At 36.7% G+C, this 17,506-nt stretch overlaps 1 protein-coding gene across 1 annotated transcript in view; it reads right to left on the bottom strand.

Moving 5' to 3' along the window:
• Positions 1-17,506, bottom strand: part of TMEM41B (transmembrane protein 41B) — a 28,422-nt gene that overhangs the window by 8,094 nt on the left and 2,822 nt on the right. The window contains exons 2-3 of the mRNA XM_055423403.2: positions 7,403-7,520; positions 5,174-5,302 (exon numbers count right to left, since the gene is read on the bottom strand). Coding sequence (XP_055279378.1) covers positions 5,174-5,302; positions 7,403-7,520 — 247 coding nt within the window. The remainder of the gene's footprint in view (positions 1-5,173; positions 5,303-7,402; positions 7,521-17,506) is intronic.

Below are 17,506 nucleotides of genomic sequence, written 5' to 3'. Positions count from 1 at the left end.
TTGCTTTCTCTGTATCCCTTACACACAATTAGGCTGAAGCAAATCCCAGACATACCATTACAACTACTTTAATACCTTTAAAAGATAAGGATTCCTTTTCTTAACACAACTATAATACCATTGTCAGAAATTAACTATAACTTCTAATTGTTCTAAGTAGCTATTTAGTGTGTTCACAATTTCCACATGCCTTTTTTTTGACAGCTGGTTTGTTCAAATCAGGAATGAAAGGGGTCCACACATGGTATTTGCTCACTATTAGCAAATAAATAGTTTTTTTTTTCCCTTTGCAATTTACTTATTGAAGAAATTGGGTCATTTGTAGAATTTACCACTTTTTGCATTTTGCCTATTATATCCCTTAGGGTGGTTTAATATGTTCCTTTGTCATTTTTTAAAATTAATTTGTGTTGGCATACACCTGATTTACAGGGGCTTCCCTGGTGGCTCAGTAGTAAAAAATCTGCATGCCAATGCAGGAAACATAGGTTTGATCCCTGGGTCTATAAGATCCCCTGGAGGAAGAAGTGGCAACCCACTACAGTATTCTTGCTTGGACATCCAATGGACAGGGTAGCCTGACAGGTTACAGTCCATGGGGTCTCAAAGAGTTGGACACGATTAAGCGACTGAGCACGCACGCATGCAGTTCATTTACAATGCCGCATTAGTTTCTGCTGCACAGTAAAGTGAATCAGCTATGCTGCTGCTGCTGCTAAGTCATTTCAGTCGTGTCCGACTCTGTGCGACCCCACAGACGGCAAACCACCAGGCTCCGTCGTCCCTGGGATTTTCCAGGCAAGAACACTGGAGTGGGTTGTCATTTCCTTCTCCAATGCATGAAAGTGAAAAGTGAAAGTGAAGTCACTCAGTCGTGTCCGACTCTTAGCGACCCCATGGACTGCAGCCTACCAGGCTCCTCCATCCATGGGATTTTCCAGACAAGAGTACTGGAGTGGGTTGCCATTGCCTTCTCCGGAATCAGCTATACATACATATATTTATATATATTGTTCCTTGGTCATTTATCTTGTAGTAACAAAGCCATTTTCTCTGCACAGGGATACAATTTGACCTTAATTTCCCAGCTCTGTATAGATTGTGTATTTTTTTCTCTAACACTGAAAAATCTTCGTTCTTAATACCATAGCATAATTAGCTATTTCCTCACATATTAATATATATATATACACATATATATGTATGTGTGCATATATATGGGCTTTCCTGGTGGCTCAGACACTAAAGAATTCACCTGCAATGCAGGAAACCATTAGTATTACATATTTTAAAATTTCAGAACAATATAACTGAAAAGAGCTTAAGATTTCTTTCAAATTTTTTTTTGTCCTTAAGATTTATCCCAGAAGGGACACATAACCAAATTAGTTTTTCAAGGAAATAACTAATTCCTCTTGATAGCCAAATCCATATCAACTCAATATATTGTTAAATTTATTTCACTTTGCTTTAGATTATTTTTTTATTTTGTTAAAATATACTGAACATAAAATTTACCATCTTAACCATTTTTAATGTATGGTTCAGTAGCATTAAGTCCTTTCACACTGTTGTGAAAGCAATCTCCAGAACTCATCCTGCAAAACTGAAACTCTATACCCACTGAATAACATTCCCCATTCCTTCCTTCCCCCATCCCCCTGACAACCATCCTTTTACTTTCAGTCTCTATGAATTGGGCTACTCTTATGTGTATGCCTAGTCACTCAATCGTGTCCGACTCTTTGCAACCCCATGGACTGCAGCCTGCCAGGATCCTCTTGTCCATGGGGATTTTCCAAGCAAGAATACTGGAGTGGGTTGCCATGCCCTCCTCCAAGGGATTTTCCCAACCTAGGGGTTGAACCCAGGTTTCCCACACTGTAGGTGGATTCTTTACCATCTGAGCCACCAGGGAAGCCCACTTTTCATGTGAGTGGAATCATACAGCATGTCTTTGTGACTGGTTTATTTCACCCAGCATAACGTCCTTAAAGTTCATCTATGCTGTAACATGTTTCAAAATTTCCTTCCTTTTTAAAGCTGATAATATTCCATTGCATGTATATAGAAAACTTTGTTTATCTATTCATTGGTTAAAGGACACTTGAGTCGCTTCCATTTTTTGGCTATTATGAATAGCGCTGCTTTGAACATGAGTGTACAAATATCTCTTGAGACCCTGCTTTCAATTTTTCAGGTATATATTCAGAAAGGGGACTGCTCAATCTTGTTTTTAATTTTCTGGGGTAATATGTTTTTTTTCATAGTAGACATGTTTTACACTCCCATCAACAGTGCACAGGGGTTTCAATTTCTCCATATTCTCACCAACATTTGTGACTTCCTGGGATTTTTGTTTGTTTTTTTGATTAGCAGCCATTTTAATGGGTATGAAGGTACTTTAGATTTTTAAGATTCTTGTTTATTTTTTCGATTTAGTTGGTTTTATACCTGTGTATATACCTGTTTTATATCTGTGTATTTACTTGGTTCTAAAGTCAAATTTACACAATGAAATACACTTGGGGAAGTTCCCCTTCCATCACTGTTTCATCTCTCTCTCTCCCCCTGTAGGCAAACATTTTTATTACTTTTTAAAGATATCCTTTCTATTGTTATCCACAGCTCAAAAGTCCTCAATGACTATCCAATACCAAATAATATTCTAAATTCCTTAGCCTAGTACTCAAAGTCCTCTACAATCTGAGTGCAATGTCCAGCCTATCTTTCTAAACTTATTTCTCAAATCCTCCCCTTCTCACTTCCTGCTGCTGCTGCTGCTGCTAAGTCACTTCAGTCGTGTCCGACTCTGTGTGACCCCATAGACGGAAGCCCACCAGGCTCCCCGTCCCTCGGATTCTCCAGGCAAGAACACTGGAGTGGGTTGCCATTTCCTTCTCCAATGTGTGAAAGTGAAAATTGAAAGTGAAGTCGCTCAGTCGTGTCCGACCCTTAGCGACCCCACGGACGGCAGCCTACCAGGCTCCTCCATCCATGGGATTTTCTAGGCAAGAGTACTGGAGTGGCTTGCCTTCTCCGTCTCACTTCCTATACACCAACAAAACTGGACTACTGATCACTTCCTTACCATGCCCTGTGCTTATAAGCTCTGCTCTAGACTTGCTGTGTCTAGAATAACTGTACTATCTCTACCCATAACTCTCATTATTCCAGATGGAAACAGCTGTTTTGCTTTTGAACACTTAAACTCGACTGTACTTAGCATATAATTAGTACTTAAAAAAAAAACTGGCTAAATGGATGAAATCTAAGTTAAAATTAGTGATTATAACATAAAAAGTAATGGATATATGAGTTTGAATTAGGTAATATCAATGAAAGTACTAGTACTGCACTGCTGAATACAATGGCTACTAGTCACATGTGCTGTGGAGACAAGACATTAAAGTGTGCCTGGTCTGAACTGAGATGTGTTATGAGTGTGACATATATACATTTCAAAGACTTGGTACAAAAAAAAATGTGAAATATTAATAATTTTTATGTGGTTACATTTTGAAATGATATTTTTGACATTTCAGTTCAAATAAAATATATTAAGATTATTTTATTGAGGACTTCTCTGGGGGTCCATTGATTAAGACACTGTGCTTCCAATGCAGGGGACACACAGATTCAATCCCTGGTTGGGAAACTAAGATTCCCACATGCTGCTGGCCAAAAAAAAAAAAGACTATGACAATATCATTATAATATTAAAAAAAATTGTTACTTTCTCTAATGTGCTAACTAAAAAATCTTAAAACTGCATGTGACTCACATTATACTTCTATTAATCAGCATTGTACTATTAATTATATGCCTATATACCCTAAGATAAGTCTTCTCTTGTACACTGAATTTTAAAAAGTATCTTTTTAACACTAAGAGCTTAAGATTCCAAAGAGTAAAATAAATAGAAAATTATAAGAAAACATGGAATTAACACATTATCCTATAAAAAAATCTAAAACAATGCAGAATCATTACAATTAATTATTAAGCAAATAGTTAACCATACGCTATAAAACCTGAACTGACGATATTAACCAATGATTTATTTTTATCAAATGTATTTATAGTAACAAACCTATTCCTATACTTTCAATTTACTCTCTGCAAGGCACTTTAACTGGCCAACTTGCCATATGGGTGGGAATCCCTTTTATCTTCAGCCATGAATCCTTCCCAAAGTTAGCAGGCAAACTGGACAGAAAAGATGATTTTCCAAAGTAAGTAGAAACTATATGTCTTGTTCGCAAAATGTTCACAAAAACCTTATAAAAGCCAAATGAAAGGGATGAATCAAATTTGTTTCTTCTTTGGGGAAAATATTTTATTTTATGGCTAAAGTTCATAAATGTAAAATAACCTACAAGCCTAACACTCTGGTTTTCACAAATAAGTGGTGAAATGGAAAGCAAACATCAAGAGTTAATGTCTTTCATTACCCAAGAAGATATGGAAAATACACGGGACTAGAATAAAAGATATAAAAATTAGAAACTAACATCCACAAATTGGAAGGTTAATCACCAGTTGCACAGGTAGTTTGAAAATATGTAGAAAGAATAAAGCTATTTTCCTGCCTAGTTAAATTATAACATATATTTCTATATAAAACAAAGGAATACATACTTAGAACTGTAAAAAAATAATCATATCTTTTACACGACTAATTATCCTTTTAAGATTTTTTTACAAAAAGAACCATTAAATGGAAGAAAAAAATCATGAATAAATGATTCATAGCATAGTATCTACAAGAGCAAAAAATTAAATACAAACTATAACTTCAAACCTAAGAGAATTTAAAAAAATTATGGTATGGTAACTATTAATTCAAAATTATTATTTAAATGAAGACCATTGATTAACTAATAATCCTAAATAAAGTGACTACCTTAAATAACACAAAGGAAAGAAAAAAGTTTATGATAAGTGAAATAAGCAGAAAACAGAAAAACAGGTAATAAATATTCAGAAATGACAACTGAGTTGAAGAGACAGGATTAAAATGAGAATTTTTTTATTCTCATTTTTCAATATTTTAATGTTATACAGCATTCGCAATTTTTAAAAGGAAAAAGTTATGTATAACTGAGCAGCAGATCTTTCAAAATCTTTTTCTTAAACAAAACTAAAAAACATTTTTCAGTTAAAAGGATACAAAATATATGTAGCAAAATAAGCTACAAGTACTTGTACATAAAAGGTGTCCTTATACTTGGATAAAACTTTTCCTAGAGCCTTGGCATCATCCATATCTCTGGGAACCTTCATATTCACTCTTTCTTCTCTAAAGAAATGAAATTAAAGTGAAAAAAATTTTAAATAGAAACTTGCCGAGATAATTCATATCAAAGTCAAGTTCAAAACATGAAGTTTTATTCAAAATGATTTTGATACCTTGATCTGTAATATGCTAAGTATAAATTCACAAAATTTAACTTCAAATTCTATATATCATTTGCTTTTTAATGCTTTAATATAGTTTTATGAGACATACAATTCATATGAAAATTCAGGATGACCCAAATTAAAGGTTAAAAGCATTTGCTCAAACACTGGAGTAAATTTCGAACTAAGAAATGAACCACTGACGTTAGCATATTTAAAACATACTAAATATCATTTTGGGTAATTCTCATGATAAGCTATAGTAATTAATTACAACCAAAATTAAATATAAATTTCAATGAATTTACAGTTCATATCTTTTTTTTAAGTATCCCAGCTTAAAGTTCAGATAAAAGCTTAAAACACTTGTTACATTCTATTAATTTTACTTTACATTTGGTGCCTTGTTTGGAACTGAATGTTCTATTTATAAAAGCCCCAAATAATCACCTTTGTGTTTAACATACACTGTGCCCATTTGTTTACATGAGAAAATTTAATCTTACAAAACAATGACAGAAAGCTCTTAAAAGTCCTATAAAAATAGCAGGTAAACTAAAAAGGGTTTTCTCTATAAGTTTAAAAGCTAAAAAAAGCTCTATATGGGGAGATGCATACATCTCATACATATATACACACAGAAAGAATAAGCAGAATATAGAAGATTTATAACAGCACATTATTATATAAAAGTGTTATAATTCTTAGAGCAGATTGGAAGCAAACAATTTTAAATTACACTCTATATTCTTTCCCTCCATCAGTCAGTTCTTTATTTCTTACTCCTTTGATAAAAATGAGAAAGGATCTAAAACTGAACTATACTGGTATTAATGAAATGACATGCTATCCTCCCAAAGTCATTTTCATTCATGTAAGAAATTAAAAGTATTAAAAATAAACATGTTTAACTATAAAATTTCAAATATAAGGAAGTGTTAATGAAAGAAATTAAGAGGAAACAGGAACTTCCTGGTACCCTGAAATCACATTTCACAGTTATCCATTACCACACCAAGCTGGCCCTGGTTGAAAGTCGAACTATTTACATTTTAGTAGTCTCTCACATAATCTATGATTACCCAAGGGTGTTATTATTGTGGTTAAATAACCCAGAGATATTTCACCCTCATAAAATATGCCTCAGGTCTATAATCTTTTCCCTGAAATTCAAAAAGCTCTGAAAACCAAAAGTTCTTTGTAGCTCGTCAGCAAAAATTGATCCACATGTATATAGTTATTTATAGTCTTTTATGATACAAGTCTTTCTATGTATTTTATTATGGGATACTGCCCCAGATCCTGCTGAAGATACTACATAATATACAGTATTTATTCCATGTTATCTTTCCAAAATAGAAAAGCTCTAAAGTCTGAAATACATCTCACTCCCAAGGTTTTTGCTAAGGAATTGTGGCTGTATACTAATAGACAAGTCTTTTTACAAGGTGCATTTCACAGCAAAAAGTACTTATTCAAGTCATATCATTTCTATAAAACAGGGAACAGAAAAAGAGCCAGTAGACAGAGATGTGGTAGGGAAGTAAATGGACTGAACAGAGGCAGACAGAAACTGATCACAGGAAAAGTAGGAAGGGAGAAAAGAAGAGTGGAAAAAGGGAAAAAGCAGAGAAAAAGAACATTAGTATTTCTCAAATTGCAGGTGAATTTCTATTTTAGACTGCAAGATAAATTTACTTGGTCACTATTAGCATTAAAAACAAATAAAATGCAATAAATTAATGTGGTTTATTTTCCAAAATTGCTTGAAAGCCATTAGAAAGATGCCTTAGAGAAGTGCTAGAAAAATCAGGCACAGAAAATCAAGAGACATATTTGGAAAGAAGTATTTAAAGACAGTGTCAATATGACCTACAAACCATGAGAGCTGATATACAATCATTATGACAGTTCTGTTGCTTAAAATTAAACTTTTAATCCACTTTCATCTCTATAAATGCCTGATAGACATTTTCTATTTTTTTTTTAGTATACTTACTCACTAAGCTGAGGAAAATTTTTATATACCAGAAACATAACAAAAGCCGCAGACAAGAAAATGGACACCAATATAAGAAGTGACATTCTTGCTGAGCCAGCTTCTGCACAGGCTTTCTCTGAAAGGGGGAAAAAAAAGTTGTAATTAAGATAAATATAAAGGAAGACAGTATTCCGAGACAGTAAATAATTTCCTGAAAGATTTTTCTCCTGAGAAACTGTTCACACTTTCGTCCAAAACACTGTAACATAAAATTTTAAGTACTACCTACCATATTTGATGTTTTATGAACTGGCTATAGTTCTTTTCACTGATATATACATTTTAAAAGCATGAAAAAGCAGAACAGCAGAATCTGTAGCACTGATTTGAGGATAAGTTAAAAGGGAAAAAAGGGCATTGCTCTAAATGCTATGAATTTTATGTATCTACATTGGCAGCTGACAACATAGGCAGAATCGCTTCATAGGAAAAATGAGCTAATGTGGCAGTTACTTCAACTGTCATACCTGGAGATTGACTAATGCAACTGGTGAATGTTACACTTTCTGTTTATATTAAGGGCTTTAGAATAGAGCTGAAGCCTAGATGTTTTGGGTGACTGTGTCTGTGACTCCAAGAATGGGAGAATATGTCTGTGTTCTCCAATAAGGTAATCTTAGTGTTATCTTTAAAAAAAAAATCTTATGGAAGATGAGTGTATGAAATGAGAGCCAGGATACTGCAAGCAGAAGAATGAGCAGGGTGTTTTTACTGCAAGCAATCAATAATGAGGAGGCGGGGATACCTTATAGTCCTCACTGGGGAAGAGGTAGGAGAGGGTGGCTCAATTTGTATTACCTACATTTACCATAATCCCATATATATACTGATGACATTAAGGGGACTAAGAGACAAATGTGTATACTATAATTAGGATTTATTATTTTTAGAGGATGGATCTACCACTATGCCTCTCCCTCCCCTAGCTACTGCCTGTATAACTTTCATTCATGCTTTTACGAAGCACCCTAAACAAAAGTACAGGATTACCTGTACTCAATTAGTTAATTTAGCATAATTTAGGATAATTAATTATCCTTCACTTCAGTTCAGTTCAGTTCATTCGCTCAGTTGTGTTCGACTCTTTGCGACCCCATGAACCACAGCATGCCAGGCCTCCCTGTCCATCACCAATTCCCGGAGTCCAACCAAACCCATGTCCATTGAGTCGGTGATGCTACCCAACTATCTTATCCTCTGTTGTCCCCTTCTCTTCCTGCCCTCAATCCTCCCCAGCATCAGGGTCTTTTCAAATGAGTCACCACTTCATATCAGGTGGCCAAAGTATTGAAGTTTCAGCTTCAGCATCAGTCCTTCCAATGAATATTCAGGACCGATTTCCTTTAGGATGGACTGGTTGGATCTCCTTGCAGTCCAAGGGACTCTTAAGAGTCTTCTCCAACACCACAGTTCAAAAGCATCAATTCTTCGGCGCTCAGCTTTCTTTATAATCCAAATCTCACATCCATACATGACCACTGGAAAAACCATAGCCTTGACTAGACGGACCTTTGTTAACAAAGTAATGTCTCTGCTTTTTAATATGCTGTCTAGGTTGATCATAACTTTCCTTCCAAGGAGTAAGCGTCTTTTAATTTTATGGCTGGAATCACCATCTGCAGTGATTTTGGAGCCCAGAAAAATAGTCAGCCACTGATTCCCCATCTATTTGCCATGAAGTGATGGGACCGGATGACATGATCTTAGTTTTCTGAATGTTGGCTTTAAGCCAACTTTTTCACTCTCCTCTTTCACTTTCATCAAGAGCCTTTTTAGTTCTTCTTCACTTTCTGCCATAAGGGTTAGGAACATTTATAAAGGTGCATTAGGTGTCACTGCCTACTCCACTAGTGCTCCCTTCCCTGAGGCCTAGCATCTTCCTCAAGTCTCCCCCACTCTTCAAAGGGGCTAATCTAATTGGCCCTATTCCCACTGATGCCAACACTCTACCCGCCCAACACACAAGGCTGACTGGCCCATGGCTGGACACCTGACCCAAGTATTGGGATGGCCAAAATGTCATTTTGGGTTTTTTAAGATGGTATGGAGAAACCCAAACAAACTTTTTGGTCAACCCAAGAGAAACAATTCATTATTGGCTGACCACATTTTCTCCTGAGACTATGAACTAAGAAAAAGAGATATACTATTGTCAAGGTATGGTGGATCTTGAGGCCAAAATTTGAAACAGCAAAAGGACACAGTCAAAAGACATGGCAAGCCAAAGACATGTAGCAGAAAATCCAACAGGACAGGTTCAAACGGAAACCCAGAGAGTAGACACAGGAGAGGAAGCCAACCTTCTTGTTGATTTCTAACTTTCCATTTCCCTTGAAGCCTGGTGAGAATTCATTTCTTGTTCCTGGATACCAGAGAGACTGTCTCATATTCTTAGAGAACAACCTCACTTTTTATTTCTATTGGTTTAAACTGACTCCTGTTCCTTTGAAAGGAAAAAGTTTTAACTTTTTATACTCAGTTTATCCTTTAGCTCATTATGGCAGTTTTATATACACTACATCTGAATTAGTAGAATTTTAATTCATTCAGTGTTGAACATAGAGCAATAGAAAACCATCTAGTCTCTTGCTATTCAGTGTGTTCTGTGAACTACATGTCTAAGCACTATCAATGAGTTTGTTAGAAACACAGATTCTCAGGCTAACACCCCAGACCTACTAAATTAGAAGCTGTATTCTAATAAAATGCCCAGATGATGGTATATTAAAGAAGCAAAAATCTGGCCCATCATTCCTATTTTTTGCCAAGTAACAGAGGCCCAGAGGAGACTGCACTATTTTTAAAAAGTCTTAAGCAATGAGATAATGTGAAGTAGTAAATATATTCCCAAAGCACTTTAATATCCATTTATAATCAACTCATAATTTCTGCTGAAATGAACTGCTGAGGTTAGTGCTTTAATATACTAAATATAAATTATTCTTATTGGTTCATTAAAGTATGTTTTCTAAAAGACAATATTAGGTTTACTGAGTTCTAGTATGTGGACACTAAAGTTAATTTTTTTTTAATCTTTTCTAATTTTCAATAGTCCAAATGTATCATTAATCAGCCCAACCTCCCAACTAGGCCCTATCATTTTAACTTCACTTCATCTTAATCTCAAAAAGTATTTTACTTCAAAATCCAAGTCACAGATAGAAACTTATCTGTTCACATCACACTTATAAAATTCATTGCAGGAAAGAAAGGGATGATAAAACAATACAAAAGATGTCTTGAAAAAAGCAGTCACATGCATGTGTGTGTTAGTCGCTCAGTTGTGTCCAACCCCTTGCGACGCCATGGACTGTAGCCCACCAGGCACCTACGTGCCTGGGATTCTCCAGGTAAGAATACTAGAGTGGGTTGACATGCCCTTCTCCAGGAGATCTTCCTGACCCAGGGATCAAACCCGGGTCTCCCACATTGTGGGCAGATTCTTTACTGTTTGAGCTACCTGAGAAGCAATAAATAATAAAACAGTCATGCTTGCCTCTTAATACTCCAGTACATTAACCCACTTACATATTTATATGCATGCTTTGTTGTGACACAGAGAATTAAACAAAGACTTTAAACATCTGAGGTGGGTCAAAAGTGAAAAGGTCTCTTCAGAATCTTATGATAACAAACAAGTAATTTCCCATTACTTTTTTGCCCTGATTATGATAAGTAATTCAAATGCACACCTTGAGGACTCCTAATAAATCAGATCTACTCAATCTAAAAGGAAAAAGAGTAATTAACCGAAAGTTATAAAACTGTCAGTGCACTAAAACCAATTATATGAAAAATGTAGTTTTAGTTTCTAAGTAGGAACCCTATTGAAATACAGACTACTCTTAAGGCTAAAACGGTTAGTTTCTTACTTTATAAAATGAAGAAGTACTCTACTAGAAAAGAAATAAGGGATATATAGGTACTGAGTTTGGGGGCATAGTTTTCTATAGGCTGACATCAAAGCAAACACATGATAACATAAACGGTCTGTATAATTTTTCCAGAGTCCTATTACTTCTTAAAGATAGGAAATTAACTTGCCCCAGCCCTCACTTTTCACTTACTTTTCTGCTAGAATCAGGTCTAGAGTACAGAAAGGCCTGATATAAATAATTTAATATTATGGGCATCTTTTAAAATCTTTAAAACCATTAGTTTCTGTTTTGTTTTTCATCCTGTAGATACTTGTGGACACAAGCATCACAGCTAAGACTAAATGGCTGATTTCCTTTCCTTTCTGGGAACATCTCTTCAGGATCTCTATTATCCAAGGAATGCACACAAAGGTAGAGCTGCATAGGACTATCTGCTGAGCATCTATATTGTACAAAATGTTTGGTCAATCTATGCTAAGAAGCTGGTAACACCATTAGCTAGATTCCCAAGGAATGGGACAAATGGGGTTTGAGATTATAGGAAAGCAAGATTACTCGGCTGGAGGAAGGCAAGATTCACAGAACAGGTGGAAATTTAGTTGATTAAAAGATAAGTTTACAGTCCTCTAACCTGTCCTGGAGCTAAAAGTATATTTAAAGAATCCAATAGGTGACAGTCCTCCTTAAATTACACAAGACATTTTGCATCATAACTCTAAAATTTAACTATAATATTTTTCTCTCCATCATTAATTCACTAGTCTTAAGTAAGGGGTCTGAAAGGAGAAAGGTGTGAGACATTTAAGTGGACTACAGAACACTCTGGCCTCCTGATTTCACTAGAAAAGACCCTGATGCTAGGAAAGATTGAAGGCAAAGCAGAAGGGGGTGGCAGACGATGAGATGGTTAGATGCATCACTAACTCAATGGACATGAATCTGAGCAAACTCCAGGAGAAAGGACTGGAGCCTATCGAGCTGTGGTCCATGGGGTGGCAAAGAGTTGGGCATGACTTAACAACTGAACAACAAAAACAGAATACTATCCTGAGTCTTCCTTGAGTACACATTTCTCTGATTGCTGCTTGTTGCCTTACAGTTGGATGAGGAAATACGTAAGACATTTGTTGAACAAAATTAACCTCCAGGTTTAACTCGATACCTATTTTTTCACTCTCTATAATGAAATGCTTTTTCAAGCATTGTACTCAACACAATGTAAACACAAGAAAATAGTTGATAATGCAATAAAACTAAGTGAGTCAACTTTAAAGCTCTCCATTCTTTCACACAAAACTTGCAAATAGGGAATGTTGCCTATTACAATTCAGTAATTCTTTCTGAGTACAGTTCTAATAAATCCAGAAGCTAGCATGCAATTCATTTAGTTCTGAACCTAAAGATATAAACTTGGGAATTCCCTGGCAATCCAGTGGTTAGGACTCTGCACTTTCATGGCCGGGGCCTGGGTTTGATCCCTGAATGAGATGGCTAGATGGCATCACCGACTCTGTGGACATGAGTTTGAGTGAACTCCGGGAGTTGGTGATGGACAGGGAGGCCTGGCGTGCTGTGATTCATGGGGTCGTGGAGAGTCGGACACGACTGAGCGACTGAACTGAACTGACTGAAGGGAACTAAGATCCCACAAGCCTTGTGGCACAGTCGGAAAAAAAGAGTCATAAACCTTGTTTTAATGATGATTCAACGTCTAAACGTGTAGCATACGTAATTATAATGCCTCCTCCTTGTGGTTGCATTAGACACATGTTATTTAGCATTTAGATCTTCCGACAACAGTGCTCTATACATTCAGTTCAGTTCAGTTCAGTTCAGTCGCTCAGTCGTGTCCGACTCTCCGCGACCCCATGAATCACAGCACGCCAAGGCCTCCCTGTCCATCACCAACTCCCGGAGTTCACTCAAACTCATGTCCACAGAGTTGGTGATGCCATCCAGCCATCTTATTCTCCGTCATCCCCTTCTCCTACTGCCCCCAACCTTTCCCAGCATCAGAGTCTTTTCCAGTGAGTCAACTCGTCGCATGAGGTGGCCAAAGTATTGCAGTTTCAGCTTTAGCATCAGTCCCTCCAATGAACATCCAGGATTGATCTCCTTTAGAATGGACTGGCTGCATATACATTCAGTAACCTCCAAATCTTCCATTATACTAATTCCCATTCTCAATTATCCCATTATCTGTTTGCCAACCTCCTCCCAGGCCAAAGATACTGCTAGAGAAAGATCACTGTGTTCTCTTGGCTGACAAGTTCATAGGCTTCAAGCTTTTCTATCTTCAATTAAGGTTATCACTGGTAAACAATAATCATTTTACAGTACGCTCCAAAAAGACTACTTCAAATCTCTTCAAGCTTTTAATTCTACTTTCTCCTATTCTCAACCAGAGAGGCTGCCTCCACAGCTTACCAATCTCCATCTCAAGATCTATTCTTGAATTATCTCCCCTGGCCTCTTTCCCCTTATCTTTGCATTAAATGTCAGCACACTTTCTTCCAGATCTTGCTCTCAGAACTAACTCTTCACTGAGTATCTTCCTCTTCCCACTAACAAGCAACTTTTCTCTAACTTCAAATATGCTTATATTCATCCTGAAAAACCAAAACTTAACCTTAATGCCCCTGTAGTAGCTCTGTATTTCTTATTATTTTCATATCAATACTTTTTGAAGAGCAAAAAGTATTATTATCTACAAGGTCTCAGGAATCACTCTACTGCTCTTCTAGTTCTCCAGATTCAGCGTTTTCTAGACCTACGTGATCCTACCATGGGGGAAGCAAAAGACCCATCTTTCCTGAAGACACAATTTACAGGGACTCTAACAAAATTTTTTATGGTTACAAGAATCTATTATAACACTGCTGGAAGTAAATTTTATTTCAAGAGCTTAAAATTCTTTAAAATTATGTATTAATAATCAAAAATGGTAGTTCCATCTAGTATAAATTTAAACTAAAATAACTTTTTTGTAAAATATAAAGAATTAACAACTTGAAAAATACATACAGAGAAAGCATGTTTGCAGGCAGGTGAAGAAATAGCACCACCTATTTTGTATGAAAGCTTATCCTCTGATGTTTGTGCCCTGCATATCTGCTACCATTCAACCCACAATGCTCATTCATGATCATCAACCACTTTCAGGCACTTCCCCTTAAGAGGATAACAGGCAGGAAGGCAAGGAGTCTCCAAAAGGAGGAAATAGGCTGCAAGTGTCAGACATTTTTTCTCTCTCCCTTAAGCAGCAAGAGGAAACACTCTCCATAAGCTATGTTAATGAAACTATGTATTTGCTTTGGAATTTGCCTTTCTTCGAAATGGTTCCACCTAAGACTAACTTGATTTCCTTTTCTCAAACCTTGGGCTGATAACAGCACAACAAACCAGTATTCATATCAATTGTTTTATGGCTGGGGGATGACACACCTCCTGCCATCCTATCTCAAAAATGCATATTATGGGAGAGGGGCCTGGTGAAACTCCATCAGGTCTCTTACCTGATTAATACCTTTCTAACAGACATAAAACAGCTTGCTAAAACTAGCGGGGTGGGGTAGGGGGAAGCACTCTCCATCCCCCTTCTGATGTCTATGTCAGAAGCTTTCTCTGTCCCTTTTTATACTTTAATAAAACTCTGCTACATAAAAGCTCTTGAGTGATCAAGCCTGGTCCCTAGTCCCAAAGTTAAATCTTCTTCGGAGATTACAAATCGAACACCATTCACCATAAGCTATCACCCTATTCAGCAAAGACTAAGACCAAGCTTCAAGTAAACTTCATAATCCTAAAAAATACCTCCATAAAAGCTAGAAGATTTACTCAGCCTCAAAATTCTTAAGACTTTCATTCCTATTCAACTTTAGCAACCCACTTCCAGAGATAAAGTTTCTCACACTACCTGAGACTGCTCTACCTTCAACATGCCATTCTTTGACCACCTCTTTCATGAGCTTAACACCTCTATTTTCTCCTTTCTGTTGGGCTCCTCGCTTCTCTTCCTTCTATGCCCAGCCTGTGTATCCAACACCTTTGATTTAGAATCCTTACCTTTCCTGATAGCTAATCTAACCTGAAATCAGTGTTTCAAGCTCACTTTTTTCACTCCCATACCAAGATGGCTGAGCGCAAATATAGAAAATTCATGAGTGACCCATCACAGAGATCCATGTCTTTGAGAGAACTGACTTAGCCTCATTCCTACTTCCTTGTTTAGGTGTTGAATACACATCAGGCTGAGCCAATTAAGTTATTCTTACTCTCTGACAACCGGGATAGGCTCAGGGACAAGCATTTTATCTGAGGCAATCTAATCGGAGTGACTAGACTTTTATTGGTAATACTAGGAAAAATAGGCTCAAAATTATCAAGGAAGTATTTAGCTTTACCTGGACCTTCAAGAGAAATCAACTTTAAGTAAAGCTGATATCAAGTAAGCAAAATAAGATATGAAAGAAAACTGATCCTGATGATGTTATTGAGCCACTGAAAGTGAAAGTCACTCAGTCGTATCCGACTCTTTGTGACCCCAGTCCGTGGAATTCTCCAGGCTAGGATACTGGAGTGGGTAGCCTTTCCCTTCTCCAGGGGATCTTCCCAACCCAGGAATCGAACCCAGGTCTCCTGCATTGCGGGCAGCTTTTTTACCAGCTGAGCCACAAGGGAAGCCCTGGTTCCAGACTAAAGCCAATGAATCCCACTTAATCTCTCTACTTTTTAGTTATATTAACCAATAAACTTCCTTTCAGCAAAGGTTTCAATTGTGTACTCTGATTATAAGCAAAAGAATCCTGATATATAATATTTGCGTTGAGTCTGACATCAACACATCATACTAATATACCTTGGTTGATGTCCTGTTGCCAATTTTACTCTTAGTTCCCAGTTGTCAGTAATCAGAGCTTCCTTCTTCTTCCTCTAAGCTAGTACTTAGCTCACAAGAGACGCTCAAAGGATATTTGTTGAACCACATTAGTAAGGCAGAACCTAGAACAGGCATCTGAGAAGGATTTACTATCCAAGTTCAAACAATACTGTCTTCTAAGAGCAGTAAAACCAACTTCTGGACAGCGTTTCTCAAACATTTTTGGCTGCATTCCACAATAAGCAATGTATTTTATACCATGATCTGATACACACAAAACTATATGACTGAAAAATAAAATTAAAAGAATATTTATCCCATACTACATGCAAAGAACTCTATTTTTCCTTCAACTTTTTAAAATGGCTCATGATTACCTATCAAATTCATTTCACACTGCTTACAAGGGGATGACCTATATATTAAAAATGTGGCCTTAGGAGTTCTCTTAAATCAAAATGGGGAGCTTCGATGATTTGCTAGTAAAAAGATCAGCCAGGGCAAACAAAATAAAACACCAGGTCCAGGTATTCTTGCACAAAGAGTAGGTCAGGAGCCTCTTAAGTATTATCACCTCTTGTGTCTCACCTTTTCTAATCATGCAAGAATTAGACTTTCAGTGTTATTGCCCTGCTCAAATCCTCACAGTGGTCTTCACTGTATAAGACTCAAATGTCAGACTAAAGTCAAGGTGAAAGTGAAAGTCACTCAGCCCTGTCAGACTCTTTGCTACACCATGGACTATATACAGTCCATGGAATTCTCCAGGCCAGAATACTGGAGTGGGTAGCCTTTCCCTTCTCCAGGGGATCCCAACTCAGGTCTCCCACATTGCAGGTGGATTCTTTACCAGCTGAGCCACAAGGGAAGCCCAAGTCAAGGTAAGGAATCCACTAAATGTACCAAATACTGCATGTGAGGTGTAAAATATTTCTTTTTTAATTTGGCCTCTCCAGGTCTTAGTTGTGGCATGTGGGACCTAGTTCCCTGACAAGGAATGGAACCTGTGCCCCCTGAATTGGGAGGGCAGAGTCATAACCACTGGACCACCAGAGAAGTCCCTAAAATATTTTAAACATACACACAATGACAATTACTATTCGTCAAAGTTATGTAGATGTATCAGTTAACAAAAACACAAACTTATTTAAAGTGTCATGGAATTTGCAGAAATATTCAATTACTATGTATTCAAGAGTTACTGCATTTTTTCCCTCCAAAACTTTTCCTTTCTGAGTACCAGGTTACTACCTACAATTAACAAAAATTATTTTTCATAATAACTTGGAAAAGGTTGCTAAGTGG

The sequence above is a fragment of the Moschus berezovskii genome, chromosome 14 (assembly GCF_049115385.1).
Source record: "Moschus berezovskii isolate FMDL1 chromosome 14, NW_MosBer_1.0, whole genome shotgun sequence".
In the NCBI taxonomy this organism is placed as follows: Eukaryota; Metazoa; Chordata; class Mammalia; order Artiodactyla; family Moschidae; genus Moschus; species Moschus berezovskii.
This window is presented reverse-complemented; position numbering and strand designations above follow the sequence as displayed.